The sequence below is a fragment of the Micropterus dolomieu genome, linkage group LG16 (genome assembly GCF_021292245.1).
Source record: "Micropterus dolomieu isolate WLL.071019.BEF.003 ecotype Adirondacks linkage group LG16, ASM2129224v1, whole genome shotgun sequence".
NCBI classification, from domain to species: Eukaryota; Metazoa; Chordata; class Actinopteri; order Centrarchiformes; family Centrarchidae; genus Micropterus; species Micropterus dolomieu.
The window spans coordinates 4,245,527-4,270,879 of record NC_060165.1 but is presented as its reverse complement, the minus strand read 5'-3'; the positions used below and the strand labels follow the sequence as shown (position 1 = coordinate 4,270,879).

The 25,353-nt window shown below is 39.7% G+C and overlaps 1 protein-coding gene and 1 long non-coding RNA gene across 5 annotated transcripts in view; one reads left to right on the top strand and one right to left on the bottom strand.

The window, feature by feature from the left end:
* kcnc2 (potassium voltage-gated channel, Shaw-related subfamily, member 2) overlaps window positions 1-24,650 on the top strand; it is a 105,551-nt gene extending 80,901 nt beyond the window's left edge. Inside the window, exons 2-5 of one of the 4 annotated variants that reach the window (XM_046072363.1) lie at window positions 13,229-14,159; window positions 16,650-16,820; window positions 23,199-23,281; window positions 24,311-24,650. In XM_046072363.1, coding sequence (XP_045928319.1) covers window positions 13,229-14,159; window positions 16,650-16,820; window positions 23,199-23,281; window positions 24,311-24,373 — 1,248 coding nt within the window. In that variant the 3' untranslated portion in view covers window positions 24,374-24,650. Of the gene's footprint in view, window positions 1-13,228; window positions 14,160-16,649; window positions 16,821-23,198; window positions 23,799-24,310 lie in introns of those variants that run through there. The other 3 variants (XM_046072364.1, XM_046072366.1, XM_046072365.1) reach the window with 3 other exon arrangements.
* Window positions 16,196-18,483, bottom strand: LOC123985036. The gene is made up of 3 exons (XR_006828579.1): window positions 18,415-18,483; window positions 17,196-17,257; window positions 16,196-16,807 (listed from the first exon to the last, which is right to left on the bottom strand). It is a non-coding gene; the product is annotated as an uncharacterized LOC123985036 (long non-coding RNA).
* Window positions 24,651-25,353: the final 703 nt, after the last annotated feature.

The window sequence follows — 25,353 nt, the reverse complement described above, 5'->3', positions numbered from 1 at the left end:
CACAGATCCAGACTCCACAGCTCCAGAGCCAGAAAACCTGCAGGAAGTGATAGGAGGAGAGAGGAGAGGGACGAGAAAGCACAAGACTACCAGAAAGGGGAGAAGTTGTGTTAGTAACATGCAATAATGGGATGAGGTTGCATACAGAGGGAGAGAAAGTAGAGGAGAGAGGAGCTCAGTGCATCATGGGAAATCCCCCAGCAGTCTAGGCCTTTAGCAGCATAACTAAGGGATGGTTCAGGACTAACCTGAGCCAGCCCTAACTATAAGCTTTATCAAAGAGGAAAGTCTTAAGCCTACTCTTAAATGTGGAGATGGTGTCTGCCTCCTGAACCCAAACTGGAACCTGGTTCCACAGGAGAGGAGCTTGATAGCTGAACGCTCTGGCTCCTAGTTTACTTTTGGAGACTCTAGAAACCACAAGTAACCCTGCATTCTGGGAGCGCAGTGCTCTGGTGGGGTAGTAAGGTACCATGAGCTCTTTAAGATAAGATGGTGCCTGACCATTAAGAGCTTTGTAGGTAAGAAGAATGATTTTAAATTCTATTCTGGATTTTACTGGAAGCCAATGCAGAGAAGCTAAAACAGGAGAAATATGATCTCTTTTCCTGGTTCCTGTCAGAACACGTGCTGCAGCATTCTGGATCAGCTGAAGAGTCTTAATGGACTTTTACAAGCAGCCTGATAATAAAGAATTTCAGTAATCCAGCCTAGAAGTAACAAATGCATGGACTAGTTTTTCTGCATCATTTTTAGACAGGATATTCCAAATTTTCACAATATTACGTAGGTGGAAAAAGGCGGTCCTTGAAATTTGCTTAATGTGAGACTTAAACGACATGTCCTGATCAAAGATAACTCCAACTCCTCACAGTGGTGCTGGAGGCCAGGGCGATGCCATCAAGGGAAACTATATCTTTAGATAATGCGTCACGGAGGTGCTTGGGCCCCAGAACAATAACTTCAGTTTTATCTGAGTTTAACATTAGAAAATTACAGGTCATCCAGGTTTTAACATCCTGAAGGCACATTTGAAGTTTAGCTAACTGGTATAGTAAGCACTTTCAAATACAGCTATTATCACCTGACAAAGTTCTTTTGGCACATCCAGAACACACAGAGCAACATTAGTATTAATTTAGAGTATTGCTTTTGGCCACCCAACGAATTCAAAATTCACTCTCCTTTTAGGTCTGTTTGCTCTCCTGAGAAAAATGCATGTCCCATTAGGTGCTAAATACTCCACTATGTACACCAGCTAGTTGCAAACTCTGTCTGTCTGCTGTTTGGTGCAAAGCCAGTAGTTTATTTAGGGCATTTTATGCAGTTGTCTATTGCTTGAAACAATGTTGATGAGAGTGATGAGGCTGAACCAAAACAGTACATATGCCAGAGATGGTGTTTGAGGCATGGTGATCTCTGATGGCACAGCTGGATTCGTCACCACAAGCAACACCATTTACAAGACAGTCTTTTAATCAGTTGTTAATATAATAATATTAATTAATGCAGCGTTAATTAAAGGTTAATAAATAATTTACTAATGCTTTGCAGATCAGTTATAAATCCTTATTAAGAACAACTTTTGGTTGCTAGTGTGGACAATCCCTTTGACAGGCTCCTTTCTATGTGGCAATAATGCAGTTATAAACATTAGTAAACCCTTTCTAAATATTCAAGTTTGTCACTTTCAAATAAGTCTGCAGTTATATTTGTTATACACGCATTCATTCACGCACTCATGTGGACGTGCAGTTTAACACGTCTGCAGACTTCATGTGCGTACACAGTGGAAAAGCCCTAAACCCAGATTGAAATTATAACCGGGCAATCATGTAGAAACAGAAGGCAAACCACATACGAGCATAAACCCCCAAATCCCACAGGTTTAATTATGTCAGTGTGCAGACACAAGTGTGAGAGTGTGTGTGTTTGAGAGCACCTCCGGGGTCCCCTTTGCTGGATGATGTCACAGCAGCTTCCAGAAGCAGCATGGCGGTGGATGGTGGTCTCAGGCCAGGATCGGAGCGACAGCCTCCACTCAGTGTCAAACAGATGGTGGCAGTCCCAAGGAGGTTGGGGCAGCGAGCGCTCTGATTGGCCCAGCCAGCAGGGCGGTTTCTGATACAGAGCCTGAGCAGAGTGGTGGGCTGTCTGGGTGTGTGTGTGAGCGGGATTTTTCAGTGGGAGGTTTGCCATCCAACGTGTTGCTGTGCCAAGAGATGAAGGGATGTACGGAAAAATGTGTGACCCTGCGGGCCGTTCTGATTTTAGCTTTCTGAGTGAGTGCAGGAGCGACCAGGATTTACCACAGAATATACTTCAAATACTGGTAGGATGCAATTTAAGATTAATTTTGGCAAACCACTTTCCAGCCTGGCAGTTAATTAATATCCCTTATATTTAACAGACTTCCCCTAACAATTCAAAATTTCTATTCCTACTCCATTGTAGTGGGGTGGCGTGAACAAACAGATTTGGAGACAGATGTTTTAAAACCTGGGAACATAAATCAAAGCTGTCTGTATAGATACCATTGGGGTTAAGTGAAAAAATTTGTTGTCTGTGTTTTGGGTGAATTGATACTTTAAAGATAAATTCTGGCAAAGCTGCTACCCCAATTAAGCCAGTGAACGCACGTCGAGCAGATCAAAAAGCTATGCATCCATCTCCACAAGATGACATCTCCACTTGACTCCCTCCAAGTGTAACTATGTCAGTAAGAGGCCTCTGGAAGACTCTACAGGGTCAGGGTCGGCCGTGAGTGAGAGCCCCTGTATGAGAGCAAACCCATCTATATGAGGCATCCATGTGTTTGTGGATTGGTTGGTTGTTAGCTAGCTACCTAAGCTGTTGTTGTTACTACTTTGCTAAAGTGTACAAATTCTTCTTCTCAGATTTATAGCCATAAATGTTTCAGGTGCATTTCCATCAGTGTTGGGTTACTTAGACATTTTGACAAGTTATTTTTAACTTATTAATCCTTAAAAAAGTAATAATATTACTTATCTTACTTATTACTGGGTATTAGAAGTAACTATTTACATTTCCTGTTATGTGACTATAGTACTTTCATCATCATGGTTACGCAGTAGCGCAGCATTACTTGGATTAGTTACTGTAATGTTATTACTGTTTTGGAAATAGTAATTCCTTACACTACTAGTTACTGGGAAAAATAATAATTTTACAGTAACATGTTACTGAGCTATACGTTGCTGCTCAGCACTGATTACCACTAAACTTTGCAAATGTTGAAACTTTTATGAAATTTAAACTAGCAGAGGTGTTACTTTATGTAAGATTTAAATAGTGAGGTGACTATTTAGACCAGCGTTGTGTAACGAAATTGATCACAAGATTAGATGTGTCACGATCTGCTAGACTGCCGGTCAGACACCAGACTGAAGTGAGTTTGATTATCATCAGCTGTGCACACGTTTTAAACAAGAGTCTGTATCAAGTTAAAGCTAGTTTAAGGTTAGATATTATTAAACAGCTGGACTTAGTAGGGTTGTGACAGCTGGTTCCATTCCAGGCAAACAGATCTCAGTCATAGTGAATCAAAATACATAATAACAAGATATGGGCGGGGGGTTGTGGTTTTCTATAGTCAATATCGGTTAGTAGTGCTAGAAGCCATCTTTATTTTTGAATACATTGTATAATCGGCTGAAAGATCTAGAAAATAAAGCATACATGAACAGACCAGAGGCTGCAGGTTAGTCACATTGGAGTTTGATTGCCTGTTCTTCCACTCTAACCTGCAGACCACCAAGTTTTTCCTTTCCATTAGCCTTGTAATGTGTCGTCGATGCTGGCGTATCAGTTACTGTTTACAGTACAGCCTGAGGCTGCATAGCCCCAGTGTCAGCGTCCTGGCCCACAGGCTCTGGCGGCTCCAGGCCAAGTGGCAGATGTAATCCGCCGGGGGATTGAGTGATCGAAACTGTTTGATCTGGCATTTGCCTCATGTCTCTTGCCTCTGCCACAGACAGGCAGAGTTCCAGGGAGTGGCTGAGGCATCTTGTAAAAAATGATGTGATTATGAGGAAGGCCTCCCTGCATCAGGACCATGACAGCGATCACTTCTGTGTTTGGGGTGATAGGGCTGCTGACTGAATCTGTTTAGTCCTAATAAATCGCTCTGTTTGTACAGTACATCTAAAAAGATACACGGAAAGGCTTAGTTCAAAACACGGAGCTAATGAAAGAAGCATATAAAGACCATCACTGTCATTTCATGTTGTGTCTTCTTTATTCTTTTACATCTACTTTACATCTCCAAGCTATTGTGAAATGCATATTGTGCTATCATTCTGCCCAGACAGCCTGGATGTGGTAATAATGTGTGGAAGGAAACATGTTTATGGTTCATTCTTTTCTGGAGGAGACCGTAAGCTCTTCCTGTGACTGATAGGAATCTGAGCTGAATGTGATACAGCACCGATATGAAAACATTCAACTCAGACACAATGAAATAATGCAAAAAGAGAAACCGACAAAACAAAATGAAGGTTTTATGTTTATAGTGTTTACTGTGAAGCATCTAGCCAGTTGTTGTTTATAGTGAATAAGAATGAACAACAGCAAATGTTTTCCTCATAAGCGGAGAAAAAAAAGGACCTTTATATTTCAGTCACACAAAGTACTACTAAAGTATAATGCCTTGCTTGTTGCCCATGGAGACCAAAAAGTTCATTAGTTATCAACCACTTAGCTTGGTTCAAGAACTCTAAATATTCCCCCACAGCTCTGATTTTTTAAAACTGATCAATAGGTCTGGTGTTGTGCTCAGTGGTTTGTGGTGTAATTCAGAATGGGGACTTCATCTTCCTGTGTGCCAGACAAAAAAATGTCAACAAGCATGGGCAAGATCGACACAGATACACCTACAGTACAAGCTTTACAGTTTATTGTAAGTTGACCTCCAAAAATTAACTTTTATACTAATTTAAACTTAGGCTTTCATGGATATTATGCTTGTGGTAATAAGGGAAATCAGCTTCTGCAATGATTAGCGTTGTGTTTTTGAGCTCACGAGACGAGGCACGATACTGGGTTCACGAGATCAAGACGATATGAGATTTTAACACTATGTTTAAGATATATTCAATGCTGAATCATATGAAAATTTTGAGCATGAAACAATTAATTTCCTGCATTCTGGTTCTGCACCAATTTATGGTGGAATTTTTTTTGTTTATGTAAAGGGAAACACAAAATTCAGGTGGCAGGCGACAATTGAAATTATAATGGAATACAGTATAAGTCAGTGCAGCTTTCTGTGTTGCTTTCAGAAATGTTTCTCCTGTAGATCCTTTTCTCATCCCTGCTGAGTCAACTTACATGGTTTAGACTTCCCTTCTCTTTTGTGTCTTTGTTTGGGGAAGTAACCTGTGATTATGGCACATTCATCTTAATGTTAAATATTTATATAAATTAATTTCAATTCAGTAAGAGTCAGTAAGAGACTCCTGGACTTTAATAGCTCTTCTGTTTCTGCAGGTTTTCTGGTTATGTTTAAAACTTTCTGCACTTTTAGAATCTCTCCCACATACGTGTTCTCTGACATGCCAAGAAAAAAGTCATAATATTGCAAGACTAAGGTCATTATTTAATGATTCACAATATTTTTCTAGTCTACCTGGCCTAGACTCTCCTGTACATTACGTTATTGCTCTTCTGGTAATATCCCCTTCAGACTGTTTGGAAACTGACACTAACCGACAACACTTGTGATCAGACACAAATCCGCACGTTAACTTCAGCACCTTCAGCACCTCATACAGTGCAGCTCACAGTCCCAAACAGAGCAAGGCTGCTTCAGCTTTTAAAACTCTACAGGTTAGTTACCACTTGATCACAACTGGCTGGACTCAAGTGAGAGCGATTACTATCACAGCGTACGTCAGTTTCACGTCAGCTGGTCAGAGTTTATTCGCTCCGTGGGTCGACATTATCAGTTTTATATTTGTTTCCCACATACAGTCTATTTCAGTCTTTCCACTGTGTGAGAAAATTGATGTGTGGTGTGACAGAATGGGGAAAAAATCAAATAAGTGAGTCTAGCAAGACAGCTTTTAACCTGAGAAATCTCGTCATGTTCTCCTCATGTTTTAACATTACTAGTAATGTTCATCATTCATTCATTCATCAATCATTTATGATGAAAATCTGTGTTTACATGGCTCTTAATGGCACAGATGAGGGTCACAGATTTGACCTCTGCCACCATGGCTATTATTAGCAGTGCCATCAAGCAAGAACCTCTAAAGCTTAAAGCCTTAAAAGTAATAAAAAAGATGGAAAATGGAACCAGTCCTCGGGCTAAATTAGATCTGCATTGTTCTGGTATAGACTGTCTCTGTTACATCCATTCATAGATGTACAGTACTTACTTAGCATGCAGAGTGTGTGTGCTGGAAATCAGGATGTCGAGAAGCATGTTGCAATCACATGGTAGCGTAGCGCATTTGCATTTTTAATGTCTATCATATTGGTGTTTGGCTCGTTTAATGTGACATGATTCAGCTGTTACAGGCCAGTGGGGAGATGAAGTATCCTCGCACAGCAGACGTAAACCCGACGAATTTACAGCCCAGCACGAGACGGGAGTTGTCATTAGTTGGCACAGCAGCCGAGCACCCGAAGGAAAAAGCTCAGGTAGTCCCGCTGCTCATTTCAGCCAATGTCATGGTGAGAGAAGATTGACAGGAAGTCGGAGGAGGAGAATTATTTTAAAGGAGTTTAAAGGAAAAATCCACCCTAAAACACATCTAATACTTTAGTCAAAGCTGTCAACAGTGTGCATTGCAAATCTGGGATTATTTTGTTGTTTATTTAGTTTATTGGTTTTTCTATTTCTGGTCAATAACTACACAAATGGTAAAATTGTATTCTTGTGCGCATATTTAATTTGAAATGGATGGTAAAGACTCCCATGTTCACAGCTTGTGAACATTCATGCCATAGGACAACTCATCATGGTTTTACTACAGAGTTGGTTGTGTGAAAAACCATGCATTGACAATATAGCTCTGTATCCATTAAATTTGGATTTGATCACCCTGAATGGCAGACATTGGCTCTGAGGCATTCAAATTTGTTTGACTTTTGAGGCACCATCGTATACACTTCTACTTACATATCACAGCCTACAGAAAAAAATCCATAATTGCAGTTGTCAGTATGATTTGGATGTTGATGCAAACACTGTACAATGAGAAAACTGACAATATGGACACAGCATTAGCTCCTCAGCATATAAAAATTAAGTTTTCAACTATGGCAATTTTACATTATTATAGACTGATGATTTGTGTGTTGTGCTCTCTAGCAATTCAATTCCAACCAGTTTTATTTATATAGCACCAAACCATCTCAGAGCACTTCTCAGGGCACTTTATATATAAAGCAGGTCTAGACTGTACCCTTTATAACTCTATTGCTGCTGTAGCACAGTCCAAATGATACTGTTTGCTAGCGTATGATTATAAATCAGTAAACTTACAATAAATATTTCCTCTGAAACACAGTTAGAAACAGTTAGACAGAAAATAAACTTAAGTGGAAATAATTTCATAGAGCATGTTGTCAAGTTTGCTTGATGTTTTTTTTTTCCAAAGTTCAAGTTTGTTGTTGGAGCAGTCAGTGTGGTTTTGGTGATTTGCAGTTGCTGTCTATTAAAAGTGAGCAAACTTTAGTTGAAAAGTGAAATTTGTCAATGGCATTTTGATTACTTTTGACATGTAACAGGTTCTTAAGCATCTCATGGTCATATTTCTTAGCAAAAGCGGTGAAAACGTCTTTACTGCACAGGTTTGAAAGTGAGATCAACTGCAGAAACTTGTCTTGTTTACTTCCGCCTACTGCCTAAACCCTAACCCTCCACTGAATTAAAAAATCAAAATCCTAGCCTGGTTCTTGAATGTAGAAAGTTAATGGTGCTTATTAACTATTAGATGCTGCTGTTTTACAAAATGCTGTGGCTTTAACTGTGCTGGTGAATGAGCAGGACAACACCCCCACCCCCCAAAAAACACTTATATGATGATAGAGACATTTGTATAATGTATGAAGAGAGCGCGTGCTAACAGCAGTAGAGTGAATGCACACACACAGTTCAGGAGCAGGGCGACCCAAATAGTGGCAATGATATTTTGAGAGTGTGTGAGTCATGCATCCAAAAACAAAGGCAGGGTGTGAAACGACTTCTTCAGAGCTCAGTAGGCAGTGCACACCAGTGGATGGATTGTGGGAGGAAGGTGGAGAAGGAGCATAGTAGGCTGCATGTGAGGAAATCTGCTCCGTCTAGCTCTCGGAGAAAGCCGTGGATGTTTGCAAATTCACCCTGAGCTTCTTCCAGGGCAGCAGAAAGGCTGGATGTGAGCTCTGCATATGACAGGTGGTTGGATAAACACTTTGCAAAAGAACACCAACACAAAGCAAGATCTGTTTAGCAAAAAAACTAAATACAATCTGTATGTGACTCATCATCTTTAATAATGTTACCATACAGATTCAGCTGCCGTGTATCAACATGCTATCATTTTGCCAACCAAAGTTACTTATGAAGCAGATTGTTTTGGAACAGGCATAGCTGGTTGTGCTTTGTATCGATGCATTACGGACTTAATACTGTATTATTAGTGTTGCTGTCATAGCTCTAAAATTGTAAATGTTTTTTCTTTGTGCTACTGACTTGCCCCTCTCATGCTCACACCTCGCTCGCCCTGGTGAACAATAACGTTTTAACAAATCAAAGATATGAGGTCACCTTTTCTCTTCCCTATTATCTCACCTAAAGCTGGTAAGTATATTGCATCCTTATAAAAGTTGCATTCTTTCATGTTGGCAGTAGATATGAATGAACCAAGAACCAAATGTATAGGTGTCCCTATCTCTATTTGGAGCCAAGTTAACAACACCTGTGTTGTGTATCATCAACAGCGTTGGAGATGACAGAATGTTGCTAGAAATGGTGAGAACTATCTGTATCCTGCAGAAAAGCATCAGCTCATTTGTTAAATATGGTTATTAGGCTCCACAGTTTTGTTACAAATTTCCTCCCAAACATGGCAGGGCCACAGCATTTTGATTGTTGGTAGATTGAACTGACATGTTTAGCCCCATGGTGGAAGGAGGAGACAGACTCAGGAGTTCTTCCCCTGGTGCTTTCTTCTATTTCTTCACCAGACACGTGGAAAGTGCAGTAGTGCAAGGGTGAATTATTGCAAAAATATATCAAAAATTAAACAAACAAACAACGAGAAAACTAAGTACAAACTATTCAAATTATCATCGCAAACTGATATTAAACAACACAAAAAATATATATCAGGCCCTGATTATTGGGCACATGCACCCTTCCAGGCCAAAGCTGTCCTGCCCAAAGGAGCCTCTGCCTTTTTCCTTTATACCGGAAGCCCCTCCTACAGGACAAACCAAAGTTAATTGGAAATCAATCAAACAACATCTCCACATTCCCAAACATTTCTGACTACATCAATACACAATATATCAACTATAAAACCAAAAATTAAATGTTACATGCTGAACAAGCTTCTCAAAACAGAAAACTTTAGATACTCTAATACACCCCTTTGTACTTGCTCACACTATAAATTACTCCAGACTCTATCGCTTCCTTTTTGCCACTTTGACCCAGATGAGAACAGGTGAATGAAACATGCAAACATTTGGATGACCTTGGGTAAATCCAATAACCTAAAATAAATGTCTTGAAATTAACTGTGTATGTTTTGTATTTATCTAATCATGATTTCTACTCTTTCGACTAGTACTTAAATGAACTGAAATGAAATGACAAGCCATGTGTCCGTTGGTGCTAACAGTCCAATGCTAACGCTCCCTTTAATAGCTAACATGCCTATGCTCATGCTAAGGTTAGCTTAGCCTGCTAATACCAATGCTACCACTGGCTTAAATGAAGGCATGGGTTAGCCCCATGACAAAAACCTGCTGATTGATCAAACATAAGAAGTTGAGTGCAAAATTCATATTTGACCTAGTTTTTCCTTCCTAAGGAGTTAGCTTGGTCAGTCGCATTATTATTCATTTAGGTGACGCTTTAATCCAAAGCAATTTACAATTGCTAATTATGTCAGTGGGGGATTGGACCCAGATCTCTCACACCAATGGCAGGCATCTTATCCACAGCACCACTACCAGTCTATGGATGTTATCTATCAAGAAGACTGTTCACATTCGCTGCCAAAGACCACCCTTGAACTCCACCATTGAGGCACAGGAGTTCGCATCCCCCCCATATAGAACCAATCACAATGTTTGTTAAAACCCCTGCTATACATTTTAATGGCAGCAACATGTTAAATGTTTACTTTTTTCATGATGTTATTTCAAAGTGTTTACATCCCATTCATTTAAAATGCATGTTTCGTGCTTTCATACCTCAGTACCAACAACACTAATATTAGGTTGGAGATCTAATTAAGCTGTTGGGCCACAGAAAATGAAAGCTTGACTTTAGCCAAGACTAGATTTTTCTGTTTGGTAGATTTGGTTTATCAAAGATGTTAGCAAAGCAACACAGTACATAAAATAAGTCAGCACAAATGCAGACCACCATGTTTAACTATATATGTTACATATATGTATTAGGGCTGACCCCGAATAGCCAAAGATTCAATGCTTCGATGGGCGGAGCCTGAATCGACTGTCAATCTCACAGCAACGACACAAGGATCATGCCATTTTGGCGATATGGGGGTGCTCAGCGTCTGGTTTTACATAGAACTACCAGTTTTCTCCCAGTAAGTTAATATACAGCCTATTACAATATACATTTCAACATTTAATGCTGTAAATAAACGTGTGAAAAGAATTAAACTTTCAATAAAGGTTTAGCGTGTATGTGTGTTGTGGCAGAAGAGGAACACTTGCTGAAGTGACCGAGCCCCAGCTTCACTGGTGTTGTGCCGAGTTGTCCGCACATCGCGGGACTTTTGGATAATTTATTGCAGTTGATGAACCACACAAAGAATATTAAATCGTTTTTAAACAGCCGGCTACTTGAAATAGACCCGCGACGTGCATGCAGTTGTCGGCAACACGGAATCCACACAAAACTCTGCACAAGACCGGTGAATGGCAGGTATTTTTGTGTCTTTTTAATGCCAACAAAAAAAAATTTGAGAGAATATTTATATGGCACTGCAATCAAAAATCAAGTTTGTAATTAAAAATAAACAGTCCTTTTTTGTGTCACAAAATGTTTTAATTGCTATTATGTCATATTATTTGATGCAAGTCAAAAGGTTTTCCTTGCGAGTCAGAAAGTTTTGCAGGTTAAACCGTTTTGCAAGCGAGAGAGTTAACATGTGTTAACATGAGTAGCTAACCTTAGCCTAGCTAGTCATGTCTGATGCACAGCCAGTCAAGCTTCATGCCAAGATGGCTTACGTTAGCTAACTATCATACATGTGCAATAGACTCCGTGGCCTTGCCAACAGTAAATATAAATAATCATTATATTATGCCATACTACATTTAAAAGCATTTCTATTGAAATAAGCGACATAACGTCAACATACCTCCATCCTGCCTGTACACGTTACAACGCCGACTCCAGTAGAGCTGAGTGCTGGTCAGAGCCATATGAGCAAGGGGATTGTGGGCATGGCCATGCGGTCAATGCAAACCCATGACCGGACAGTCAAACCCACCAATAGAATCTCTTATTTTGACCATTTTTGACTCGCAAAACTTTTCAACTTGCAAAACGGTTTAACCAGCAAAACATTCTGACTCACAAGGAAAACCTTTTGACTTGCAAAACTATTTAACTAGCAAAACTTATTAACTTGCATAACTTTCTGACTCGCAAGGAAAACTTTTTGATTTGCAATCAAATAATATGACATAATAGCAATTAAAACTTTTTGAGACACAAAAAAGTTATTTTTAATTACAAACTTGATTTTTGATTGTAGTGAGATAAATATTCCCTCCAAACATTTTGTTTGCTTGCATTAAAAAGACACAAAAATACCTTCATACGTCTTCAAAGAGCCTCAGTTAAGAAGGAAATTTACAGTGTAAGTTTAATGTATAGAGACTGCAGCTCTGCAGCTTCTCAAGATTAAAGCAGAGCCACCGTGTGTACTCTTACCTGTTTTCATGCAACTTAAATTCCATACAGGTCATGTGATCACTGTTGAGTCATCTCTATGACAACTGATCAAACTCTAGCCATGTTAGACCTTGACATGTTATTAAAAGTGCCAGAAACCATTAAAAGTGCCAGTGAACATTGAGTTAAGACTATTTTCACAACATGTAGTACCTGAAAATGCAACAGTTTAGCTCTTTTATGTGCTGTGCAGAAGATATGACACGTTACTCCAGAATCACTTTGGAAAATCCAGTTACTGACAGCCATTTATGTCTGTGAAGATTCATCCATCCAGGTCTTTGTTATCCAAGGAAGATTAAATCAAGGCAAATTGGACTTGATCCATACAGGTCCATATAGGTCATGTGTACCACAAGACTTGGTCCAGTTGAAATTGGTTCTACCTTCTGCGCTGGTACCTATGTACCTAATACTGTCCGAAAGGGGTAGACCGGTTGTATGGGCTCATATCATCTAGTTCCCAGCCCGGGAGTCACAAGATAAATCTGTCGCAAGAAAATTACTTTTACCTCTAATTTTACTTACTTCAATACTCAAGGAAAAAAAATATTCCTTAGTTGAACTGGTTACGACTAGTACACATATGCAACAGAGTAAATAGTTCACCCAGACGTTACATGCAATGCAACTACATCGAGATGTGGCACAACTTATATACTATATAACTATATAACTTATATAAGACACAATAAGATATTTACACAAATGCAAGAAATGCAGAAGCACAAAATAAACACCTTTTTCCAATTCCCCACTGATTCTGATGTCTTGTGTTTGCTCAGTTGGGATAACCACTTTCTTCCTTGTTTTTCTGCCAACTGCCCAACATACCAGCAGCAGTAAATTAAATGTGACTGCATCTGTATTCCCGTGCTACATTCCCAAAAGGAGCAGGGGGGAAGTGTGTGTTTATTTGTTGCACTTGATAATAGGCTACTCCTCTGTAGTCCATTCATAATGATGCAAGTTAATTAAACTTGTCTGTGTTCACTCTCAAGGTTCAAACTATTTGAAATATAACATGTCTTTTTCTCTAATCCTCTCCTGTAGTTTATTGCCTTTGCGTCTTTGTTCTTCATCCTGGTCTCCATCACCACCTTCTGCTTGGAGACTCATGAGGCTTTCAACACCATCATCAACAAGACTGAGGCGATGCGGAACAGCAGCATGCCAGATTCGGGCCCACAATATGAGATTGAAACTGATCCTGCACTCACATACGTGGAGGGTGTTTGCGTGTTCTGGTTCACCATCGAGTTCCTGGTGCGTGTGACCTTCTGCCCGGTCAAGTTGGAGTTTATTAAGAGTGTTCTCAACATCATCGACTTTGTGGCTATCCTGCCTTTCTATTTGGAGGTAGGGTTGAGTGGCCTTTCTTCAAAGGCTGCCAAGGATGTGTTGGGCTTCCTCAGGGTGGTGCGCTTTGTTCGGATCCTGCGTATCTTCAAGCTAACACGTCATTTCGTGGGACTAAGGGTGCTAGGCCACACATTACGGGCCAGCACCAATGAATTCCTGCTGCTCATCATCTTCCTAGCGTTGGGAGTGTTAATTTTTGCCACCATGATCTACTATGCCGAACGAATTGGCGCTAAGCCCAATGATCCCACAGCTAGCCTCCACACCAAGTTCAAGAACATCCCCATTGGCTTCTGGTGGGCCGTGGTAACCATGACAACACTGGGCTATGGCGACATGTATCCAGAGACCTGGTCAGGCATGGTTGTGGGCGCATTGTGCGCCTTGGCAGGTGTGCTGACGATAGCCATGCCTGTGCCTGTTATTGTCAATAACTTTGGGATGTACTACTCCCTGGCCATGGCCAAGCAGAAGCTGCCCAAGAAGAGGAAGAAACACATCCCTCAGGTGCAGGGAGGGTCCCCCACCTACTGCAAAGCCGATCTCAACACCACCTGCAACAGCACGCAAGGTGACCTGTGCCTCGTAAAAGGGAGCAGGGTACTAGAACGCAACCGCTCAGGTAAGACCATATGGCCAGACCAAGGCCATATGGGAAAGAAAGTTATGAGCAACCACACCTCAGTAGGAAATTTCAAGTGGTGTTATTCATGTAATGACAGCAATGAGAATCCATAAGGGACCTCAATTCAGAAAGAAGGCAGTGTCCATTTGACAGATTCCCCCCTGAGACTAGAAATGGTTTATCCCTGGAGACTCACAAGATCCACAGCAGCTCTCTCACAGAAGACTGAGCTCTTTTGCCTTGCAGCTTTCATCTCTGGTTGCCACAGTGATAAGGAAGGTAATGCAAAACGTACTGAGAGCAGGAGATGTTTGTGTGAAATAGAGTCTTTGTGTCCAAGTATTTCTTCTAGTAGGGATAGTTCATCTGTTGTTCAGACCGTAGGTGGCTGGTTTTCCCTCTAGGCCCATGTCAGTAATTTACTCTTACACATCGGATATTGATGGAAACTCCCGTGTCAACCTCCATATACACATTCCTGAGGGTAGGTGTGCACTCTGTGCTCTTCACAGTCTATTTGTTTATTAGGTCTCAGAATCTTATATTTACCAAGCATATAATAATTCATGTCTCAACTGATTGCACAAACAGAATCAATCTGGTTCAGTAGCTTGTGTGAATTCCTTAGAGGTCAAAAAATACAGTCTGCTTGGTTACGTTACTCTTCAATTTCCTTAAGATTGCTTCATGGTTTCTGTTTCAATGTGAAAGGTTCCATATAACACACTGTATGTGCATCACATGTGAGGTGCCAGGTTCTAGTATATATATAGAGTATTTTCTCTGGGATAAAAATTTCTCAAACTAAACATTAAAGGCCAGAGACTATACTTTCAACCAACTCATAGAGCTAACATTAGCTTAATTATCTAGCTACCCTAGCTACTCGTAAAATCTGCTGTTAAGTAAACTGTTATGATTACTGACTAGTTAGTACTTAGCATTAACGAACTACCACTGTAGACTAATTTTCTTGCACAAGGATTTAATGAATGAAAACAACCCATTAAAATGAAACCGCTGTATTATCCCACTGGAATTAATATTAAACTAGTGGTAAACTATATAATAATCTGAAATTATAATGAATACCCTAACATTAGCCCTAATCAAATCTTAACTACAGTGGTGTAATATCAGAAAATGGTTTAATTTGTGAAACAGTTGAATTGTTAAATCTCAACTAATAAGATACACATGGCAACATGTAAACTTGGAAAGAACACTGGTTTTATTTTCTCTTTCTCTTTTTATCCACCAATTCTAAGACAAAACCAAAAGGAAAAATGAATTAATCCAACGAAACCGGTTTTGCTTGTGTAGCCAAATCCTGCTATAGATCATTCCTCTGTCCTACAGACCTCCACTGTCATCCAAAAACTATTAAAAACACATAAAAGAGCCACGCTGATGTAATTCATGACATATTCCATCATTACAATGGTTATGGCCAGTTGTTAAACTGCCAATGCATTTCTGGAGAACTTGATGTCCGGTCAGACGTTATTGCAAATACTTGGGGACACAGATGCACTTGTACAAGCTAAGAAGAATATGTTACAATCCAGTGTAATGATGGAGTATGTCATCCAAATGCAAAAGTGTGGCTCAGTTTTTGGACAGGGGGAATACCTAAAACAAGCTGTGGCTCCATAGACAAAACTGGTTAGCGTGACAAATTCTATTGCTGGTTTTGATCTTTTCATTTCATAATTTCAAGGTAACACATATCTGAAATGGCACCAGAAACCTGAAGATACACATTTAAATCTAACACAAATTATAAATTAATGGAAGTAACTAACTCTGTCTTGATTGCATGTTTTTGAAGTTTGGATTTAAAGAGTTTTAATGTAAACATTAAAACTGTTGAAATATCTGTACTCTCTTTTAGGCATTCATTCCTATAGGCGGTTCCACAGTGGTACAGTGTTAAAGTAACATTTAGACAAACAAACTTATGTAAAGAGTTTATTTTTTATATTTTCACATTTAATATGATTGTATTTTAAACTGGTAAAGCCATTGAACCATTTGAGCCATTTCCATTGAGTATTTTCATAAATTTTATGCAGACTTTAAATAATAACTCTCTTTTTCCATTCTTTAGCATTATAGTACAGTGTTACTTTAAGGCAACGTACCCCAAAGTTTACCCCCCAAATATATATATTTTTGAAATATATACTTATATTTATAATATATATACAATATTACAACACAATGCAATACATTTTTTTTTACCCACTGTCAAGATAATGTGTAACATAGATGGTTAAAATATTTTATAACTGTCATATTATCTAATTATTCAGTATCGCTGTTGAAAATCATGGAATTATTGATGCCACTATTGAAGCTTTAATGGTATGCTAAGTTCATGCTTAAGGCTTTTTATTACTGAATCTACTGATGTGAGCTCTGGATTTAAAGCTTGAAACCTTTTATGTCAGAATATTGTTATAATATCATATTCTTTTCTCACAGTTCTCTCAGCAGATTGCAGCGGAGGCAGTGACCTGACCATGTCTCCAGATGAGAGGGTCCCCATGCGAAGGTCCAGCACCCGGGAACAGGACCGCCGGAGTGGGGGGACGTGCTTTCTGCTCGCTGCTAGTGACTACAGCTGCCCTGCAGATGGGGGGCTACGAAAAACAGGTAACTATATGTGGAAATTCTATTGCTTTTCAGTATTATTTAATTTAACTTGAAAGCATGGATAAATTTATTATGTTAGTCTTTTCATAAACATAGTCCTTTAAAAGCATGTTCTTGTCTTAAAGAATCATTCTAAAATCTATGCTTGCTATTGTGCATTATGACTGATTCATTTTTGATTCATTAGTCATCACTTATAAGTCTGGGTTAGGTTTCATCTCAAAGGGATTTCCTGTGGCCATGCGTTCTTTTTTTTTTTACTGTGTGAAATATTCTGTGAGTAAACTAAATAAACACTCACTTGATATTGAGATATGTTTTAAGATAAAAATACAGATGTCAGGGTACAACATGTTTAAAAAAAAAAGGTCTTACAGACATCAGTCAAATTCCTCATCGGCCAATCCATGTCCTTAGTGACTGCAACATCAACGTCCCTGGAGGGGGGAAGGCTGTTTGTTCAGGCCTAGTCAGCTCAGGTAATGTAACCTATGGATCTGTTGTTGTCATTCTCAGCAGCGACACACGGCACAACTTTTTTGGCAATTCTGAGCGGCACCAGTGTCCATGCAGCTGACTCAGAACTGTTGCTTTCTTCTCAATTTATTCATGTTTTCTTGTTGCCTGGAAACACTTGAATAAATTTCAGACCCCGTCTCTCCCTTTTTCGGCTGTTGCCAGGTTCAATGCCCATCTACAGTTCCCAAATAAATCGCACAGTGTATTATTTGCTCTTAAGGTGATGATACACCAGCCAATATTTCAGATATCTCACAATCACAGGAAATGGTCAAAGAAATATATTTCAACCCACAAACATTTTGACTTATTCATTAGTAGTCTTGCACAGTACACTTGCTTCTACTTCATTTGCTGCCAAAGGTGATTGTGCTAATCACCAGCTAATCCAGTGGATTAATTTACATTCAGATCTAGTAAATATAACCTACTGACCATACATACAGTAGGTCTTTAATGTTTTTTAACCCTAATAGTTTCATAAAGACAAAGAATGAAGACACCAGGTCATGTATATGTGGAAAACTTAGTTTTCAAAAAAGTTAGAGCCTTATTCAGTTATTGACCCTTTGCTAAATCCTGGTCCCTTTGTTACTGTTGCTTTGCCTTTTATTTATTTATTTTTTCTTCAAACAACAATACACCCTTAAAGTTAGACAAAAACAGGATTTTCATTTTCAGTTGGTCACAAGTGAATTGAATTTGCCAGCTTAAAAGATAATTATCACTGACGGAGTTTAGTACCTATAACTAGCTAGCTAGCTAACATTAAAACTGTGAATTAGTTGAAAACTCATTTTCTGGTGGACTTAACATTTCCATCTGTTAAATATACATGTGATGGCTACATGTGTGATATCATGCTAGCTCTGGAACATGTGAAGGAAATGACAATAAAGGAGCAGCATTGTCCTTATATTGCTGGATAGAAGTTAGCTCCAGTAACATAATATGTTAGCCAGTGTTTCCCATTAATTAACGAGACTATAGTGGCCCACCACAGTCTAATTTGTTCCACCATAGTTTCAAAATGAACCAAAACCATTTTTACATATCTCATAATAACATTACAGACCTCTAACGTTGTCTTTTGTGGGCACTGCTGTAAGCTCGCACACTCACACACTTTGGCATCCGACTCGAGACAACCACTTTTCTTTTGAGGTAACTACGGTAACGTTAATGGTCTATTTCTGAAACTCGTTTGTGAGAAGGCGAATAAGCTAGCCGCGCCTACATTTGGAGTGCACACGTATCCAAGCCTTTATGGTAAATCCACTGAAACGGCCCAGAGCGAACCGACAGGCAGGTTAGCGACTTTATCCTGTCATTTTTTGTCTTTACAAAGATAAGTGTTGCAGTATGAGAGTCCTACCTGAAGAGAGGCCGTGAAGTCTTCATGTTACGCGATACAAGAACCACATACAGCATTATTTATCAAATTGGGTCGGACTTCATGATTTTAGCAGGAGGATACACATGTGACAACGCCTGGTTTTCAAAATAAGGTGTCTATACACTATGGAAATAAGATTAATTGGATTATATTCACAGAAAGTATAAAACATATTCCATGTGTGTCCATTAAAAGTAAAAAAAAAAAACAATAAAATGTTAGGGAAATTACTTATTATATTTTCTATAATTTGATTTAGGGTTGCTGGAAAAACAGCATGACCTTTGTTGCTGTTTCATCACCATTTATAGCTCTACAATTGGTTTATGATCAAATAGTTTACCCACCATAGCCAGCAAATCCATCTCAGGTAAACTCCAAATCCAATTCAAAGATTGACAGCCGCTAACATTACCTTGAGCACAGATATAGTAGCATCTGGGAGCAGTCTTAGCTCCCAAGCAGTGGGTGTGTCTGTCCTGAAAGAGGCTTAAGAGGCTCAGATTTTGTTAGCACAGACAAGCAATCAGGTGTATCTGTTCCTTACACTTGTTTTGTATTGTAGGTTTTGGAAAAGATATAAAAACAACACAACCCTCTGAACTCTCTCACTAGAGCCCCGTGCTCACTGCTTCAGCATGCAGAGAAATGCATGATAGGCCCGTTGTTTACAATAGATAATTCCAAGCCCTTTATGTTGTTACTGTGGATTTAAGTGTAAGATATTAAGGAAGAAGTTTAAGTCAAACATAAGTTGATCATGGCTCTGGTTGCACCACCAGGATGACCTGATTCTTGTTTCTGATTGCACAATGTTGAAACTTTGCGTGCAAAGTTTACTAACCACAAAGCTTGACAAGATATGGAAACAGAATGCATTGTTTCCGATAACAAAATTTAATTAAAATCTTCTGTCAGATTTGTCCAGATCTGTCATCGCCTTCAGTCTTGTAGCAGTGCTTCAGTGGAATGGTCAGACTCAAAAAGGGCTTGACCTTCCAAACCCTTTGACACAAGCTAAAGGTCATCATGAAGTTCACATCTGTTGAATTACCAGAAAGCCTTGTTGCTGTTCCATGTCATTTCAAAGTCAGAAAAGGTTATGAACTGAAATATATAAACTGAGCAGCTCACACAATGGAAATGAGGCCATACTGCAGCTGATGTGTTAAGTTCAGCAAAATCCTAAGACATTTTTACTGTAAAATACTTTCAATTGCAATCTCATTTTGACCATGCTAATATTGAGGCCTAAAGCAACTTTGTCAGTTGTATCTCTAGCATCTTGAGGCATTAAGGTTGTGTTAATCTGCTCTGTAATGTGGGAGCGTTCTTTGGCTAATTGCCTCCTATTAGACATTAACCGCCTCTCCAGGAGGCTTTCTAAATTTCCTGCTCTCAGTGTTATGTAGCACTAATGTAATCAATCTATAGCAGACAAAGCAATGCTACCATACCAGAGCGCCACTCTGCAAAGTGAAGATATTGCTAAATTGAATTTCAGCTCCCATTTCATAAGAATTCTACTCAGATAATACATCATATCAGTTTATTTGTTATTCTTACATGCACTATAGTATAATGTATGATTTTCAATCTGGGTGCTGAGACAGACTTGCAAGTTAAACTACTGTACATGTGGTCCAGATCCTCTATGGAAGTACATCATGGTGGTCTCTCTCACAGCAGGGCACATTGTCCTTCTTGTTTTGCAGAGCAGCTTTGCCTTCGTCTCTGCTGCTTCTGTCGGCAGTTTCCACCACACTGACGCTAATACATAAAACATGAGTCCATTCTAGTCCCTGCTACCTGTTGGCATAGACTCAGGCTTCCCTTTGTTCTGCCGGCTCGGCTGGTTCTGAAAACGCCCCGGTTTAATTTACACACTTCCCCTCGGTAAAACAAATGGTGCCTATGTAGTATGAAAATGAGGCCACGTTTCCATTAGCTGTTCCTCATCAGTGTTTACGCCAGTTGATTGGCATGCTCTGTTAACGATCTTTGGCTTGCTTGTTTGGTTTTTTTTTTGCACCAAGTGACAGAATGCAAATCTGCCAGCGTGCATCACATGCTGCATTTTTAAAAGTTTCAGCTATAGTAAAGTGTGACTCTCTACAGATTAATGAAGCATTATTAATCAAGGTCTTTATAATCATCATCATCATCATCAGTATGTGCAAGCTATAACTTGAATTTTTACACATAAACAGTCTTATAATTGATGCATATTGGGCATGTTTGTAGTCTTAATGTGTATTATTGTTATATATTTTGAACTATGTGCCTCAATGTAAATGAGTAGTTTATAAAAACATTCATAAAGTTATTACCATTTATTATACAATTGTAAGATTTATACAATTTCTTTTAAGAGAAAATACTAATGATGGTGCCATGAGATGGAAGACTGATAATGTATGATTCTATTCTTCAGTTGTGTAGTGTGACTAATGTCAAATCAAGTCAAATCGTACTTATTTGACTAACTCTGGAAGACTGGAATAGTAATCAAACTGTAAGCATGAAGTAATCTGATTAGTTTGGTGAGTGGGTGGAGCCAGTGAACCATTGTTAACTACACGGCACCTTAAAATGGTAACAGAATTGATTCAAAATAGAAATGGAAGTGATTTCATTGTTGCATTCATTCATATACGTTACATTCATTATGTTGGAACAGCTTCATGTTAACTAACTGGCTTACCTAGCTAGCTATAGGCTAACATAGTTATCTAAACTAAATGGCAAACTTAGATATTTTAGTGTGACTAATGTGAAATCACGTCAAATTTTAATTACTATCAAATCAGCTTCTTAATTGTAATTTCGAGTCAGTGATTTGGGGAATTTCAACAGCCATGAGACCATCCATTTGGTGAAAACAACTAGAGCAGTGTCATCAGAGAGGAGGCCAAAAAACTAAAGCCATCGTGGCTGACATTTTCCTCTAAATAAAATCCAGTATTAACACTGATACAATGTAAATGCTCCGTACTTGTATAGCGCCTTTCTAGTCTTTTCGACCACTCAAAGCGCTTTTACACTACATCTGCATTCACCAGTCACACACATTCATACACTGGCAGAATAGCCGCCAGGGGCAAATCGGGGTTCAGTATCTCGAACCGCTGACCTTCCGATTAACAGCCAACCCGCTCTAGCTCCTGAGCCACAGCCGCCCCAATCTAATCAGCTAATAGGAGGCTATGTTTGTTTTCTGGTTTCACTTCTTTACAAGCTAGGATGGGGTGCCGTAGATGGTGCCAGTGTGTGTAACACAATAGCTTTTAATGATGGTTCCATCCAGGTGTGCTTGATAAATGTTGGAACCAGATGCATATAAATGATGTATAGCTCATTTTTGATTAGCAGGACTGACTGAATTAGAAATAATAATGGATTTGATTTAAATGGAAGGACCAGCTATGTTTGCTTTGCATCCACTGTTGATTGATATTTTGCTGAATGATGAGTGAGTCATAACTTGACTCAGACTTACAACTAGAGGGCTGATACAGACGATTGTTTGGCTGGCTGTAATTATAGTCTGAATGCCTTGTTTTCAAATTAAGCAGCCTTCTTTGAGAGCAAAAAGTAAAATAGCTAACTGATGTGAAAATGATACCACTTTACCTCAAATTAGCTGGGTGTCAATGGGCCGGTAAAGTGTAGTTTTTCAGGTCAGAAAGGGTTTCCATCTTAAACCAGAAATACTGTGTTTTTTTTGGCTCTACCCACTGAGGATTAACTCAGCCAAAGAGGTTATTTCTCCTTCTAGAGTGGCTTCAGCTCAAAACATTTGCCTATCTAAGACTCCAATCTGCCTTAAGGCCTTTTGCACACCGTAAGTCCGTATTTTCCGTCTAAAATTGTTACAGGTAACACACCTTCAACAGGTCAGATAATATTTACGTGAATGATGACGAGGAGCAGGATGAAATAAGGGATGAGGACAGCACACAGACGGAGCGACAGTGTGGAGGCAGAGAGGGAGGGCAGCTCAGCCTCTTCAGGTAGCCGCGCTGGCAAAGCTTCCTCCAGTGGAGAGAAGCGAGGGAGAGAAGCTGACAGATGAGGTGTCCAAAAAGCATCCTCACTGCTTGACATTTTGTCTCCTATTGTGAATTTTAGCAAGCAATAGAATAATAAAACGCATCGGACTCAATTTGCGTGGTTTCTTTTTTTATCAGATAATGCGTATAAAAATACAGACTTGGTGTGCAAAGGGCTTTATTGTGAGGAAGTGTGCTGTGCATGCACTCACCATACAGTATGTTACAGTGCTCTGTCTCACTGCTGTCTCCTGTCTTGTCTCGGTTTACTCGGCTGGCTCGGACTCGGATCGTTGCCTGCCTGCCTGCCTGCGTGCCTGCCTGCCTGCCTGCCTGTGTGTGTTCATGTCCTGTTCCTGCACAACCACCACCACCTCCACCACCACCTCTCTGTCGCCCCCTCATCTGAAGGCTATGAGAAATCCCGGAGCTTAAACAACATAGCGGGCATGGCTGGTAACGCCCTGAGGTTGTCTCCTGTGACCTCGCCCTACGGATCGCCCTGCCCGCTGCGGCGCTCTCGCTCCCCTATACCCTCCATCCTGTGAGACATCCAGCCCTGGGCCACTTTGGCCTAAACCACCCCACATCCTACTCCCAAAGCATCCACCTACCCTTGCTATTATATCTGAACTCTGTTCTAGATTGTGACTAGTGGATAAGTACTTAACTTTGTAGCTAAGACTAATGTTAGTGGCTTGGGCAACCTGAGCAACTCCTCACTTTCCCCTTTTTCTTTGAAGGTACATGTGCTTAGCTAACATCCTTAAGTAACTGGTCAGTTCTCCTTTGTCACTTGGAGTTCCCTTTGGTTCAATATTGTTGTACCTTGAGACTTGCAATAAAAGAACTCTTGACTGGTGGCTTCAGAAGTAGCAGCCATAGCGTTTAATAAAGGACAAATTAATAATCAGGGATATTAGAAGTTGCTATATTTAGATACCTTGAAAAAGACGTGCTTCCAAAAAAAGAAAGAGAGATGTCCCATCATTTTAACCTCATACGACTGTGACTTTGTCTTTGATTTGCTACTTTATTTTTGGGATGGAGACGGGAGGGATGGGCATCGGAATGGAGGATTTGTCTTTCAGGACTGTGTTTCACCTGCTGTTGGGCCTGCTAATGTATTTGCATGGATCATCTTGTAACCATCGTCTGCAAGCAATGTGGCAAGGGGATATGGGCCGGGGCAGACAGTGAGGAGAGCTTAAGGATATATATTCTTTATATATATATATATATATATATATAAGAAGGAGTATTTTTTTATTTTACGTTATTATGTTGGGGTTTGAGGGGGCTACACTTGACTTGTGTTGTGTCTCATTGCCATTGGCTTCACCAACAATCCACCTAAGAGACTACAGAAAGAATGCCAAATGGGTGTTCATTTCTCTCGTGGGCATGTGGGTTTTTGCTTGTCTGCTGCTATTTCCGATTAACTTACTCCCCACCTCCTTTATGCTTTCTTTTCTTTGATGGAGTGCCACCAAATCAGTTGTGTCTCTGGTTGTTTACTCACAGATAACTGCAAAGAGGTTGTCTTTACTGGTTTCACACAAGCAGAGAGCAGTGTTCTATCTTAATGGCCTACGGAAAGGCACCACCATGGCGGAAAGGTAACCGTCTGAACAAGTGTAAGGATCAAATTGCAGTTTGGAACCCTCTCATCCTTTTGGCCATGAATTAAGATTTTTATTTGTCTGTGCACTAAAAATGGGGGGTTATTCAATAAAACTACGAAAAGATACCTGTATGTGGTTACAGAGACAAACGCCGACAGATATGCACTCCTGGTGGCACCATTAGAGGTGCTGTTGTAGCATTTAAATCTGTGGTTATGACCACAATAATATTGAGACATGTAAGTGTTATTAGTGTAAACAAATGACACCATCACTTTGGGAAAAATAAACTGCATATTGCATCATGTGAAACCATATTTGGACAAATCTGCATGATTTACATCCCATGTTTATTGCAAAAAACAAACTTTTTCCACTTCTGCTTCCTGAACTGCAGTTTCATTTCATATCAGCCACCACCAAGGGCTATTATTAACTGCTCTCAAACCAGACAGAGTGACCTAAATTCCCTTAGAACAGTATGGAGTGTCTCTTATCAAATCTCATATAAAACAGAAACAGCCTTTGCTTTGTCATTTATTCATTCACGACAGACATAAATTGCCTCTGTGCATCAACAGGTGTGTGACAGCAAACATAACCATGCAGTAATGTGCCTCACCCATCCCTACAGTATGTCTATACCAGTAGCAATGGTTGCTTAGCAACTGGCTCACAGCTAGATGCATCTTACACATAGCTGGGCAAAAAGTCAAACAATTAAAAAGAAGAGCTTTCGCAAACATTTCTCTTTGTCTGTACACCAAATTATTGAATCACTCCCACTTAAACCACTGCAATACACAATAGAGCTTTTATAACTCTGGATATATGCTGAAAGAGCACCATAGATTTGTACTATGTTCTCATTTTGTGTTCATATAGAAAATAGCCAGACTGTGCATGGCAAGTTCTTCTGAAGTGATGCTCAACAAAGACAG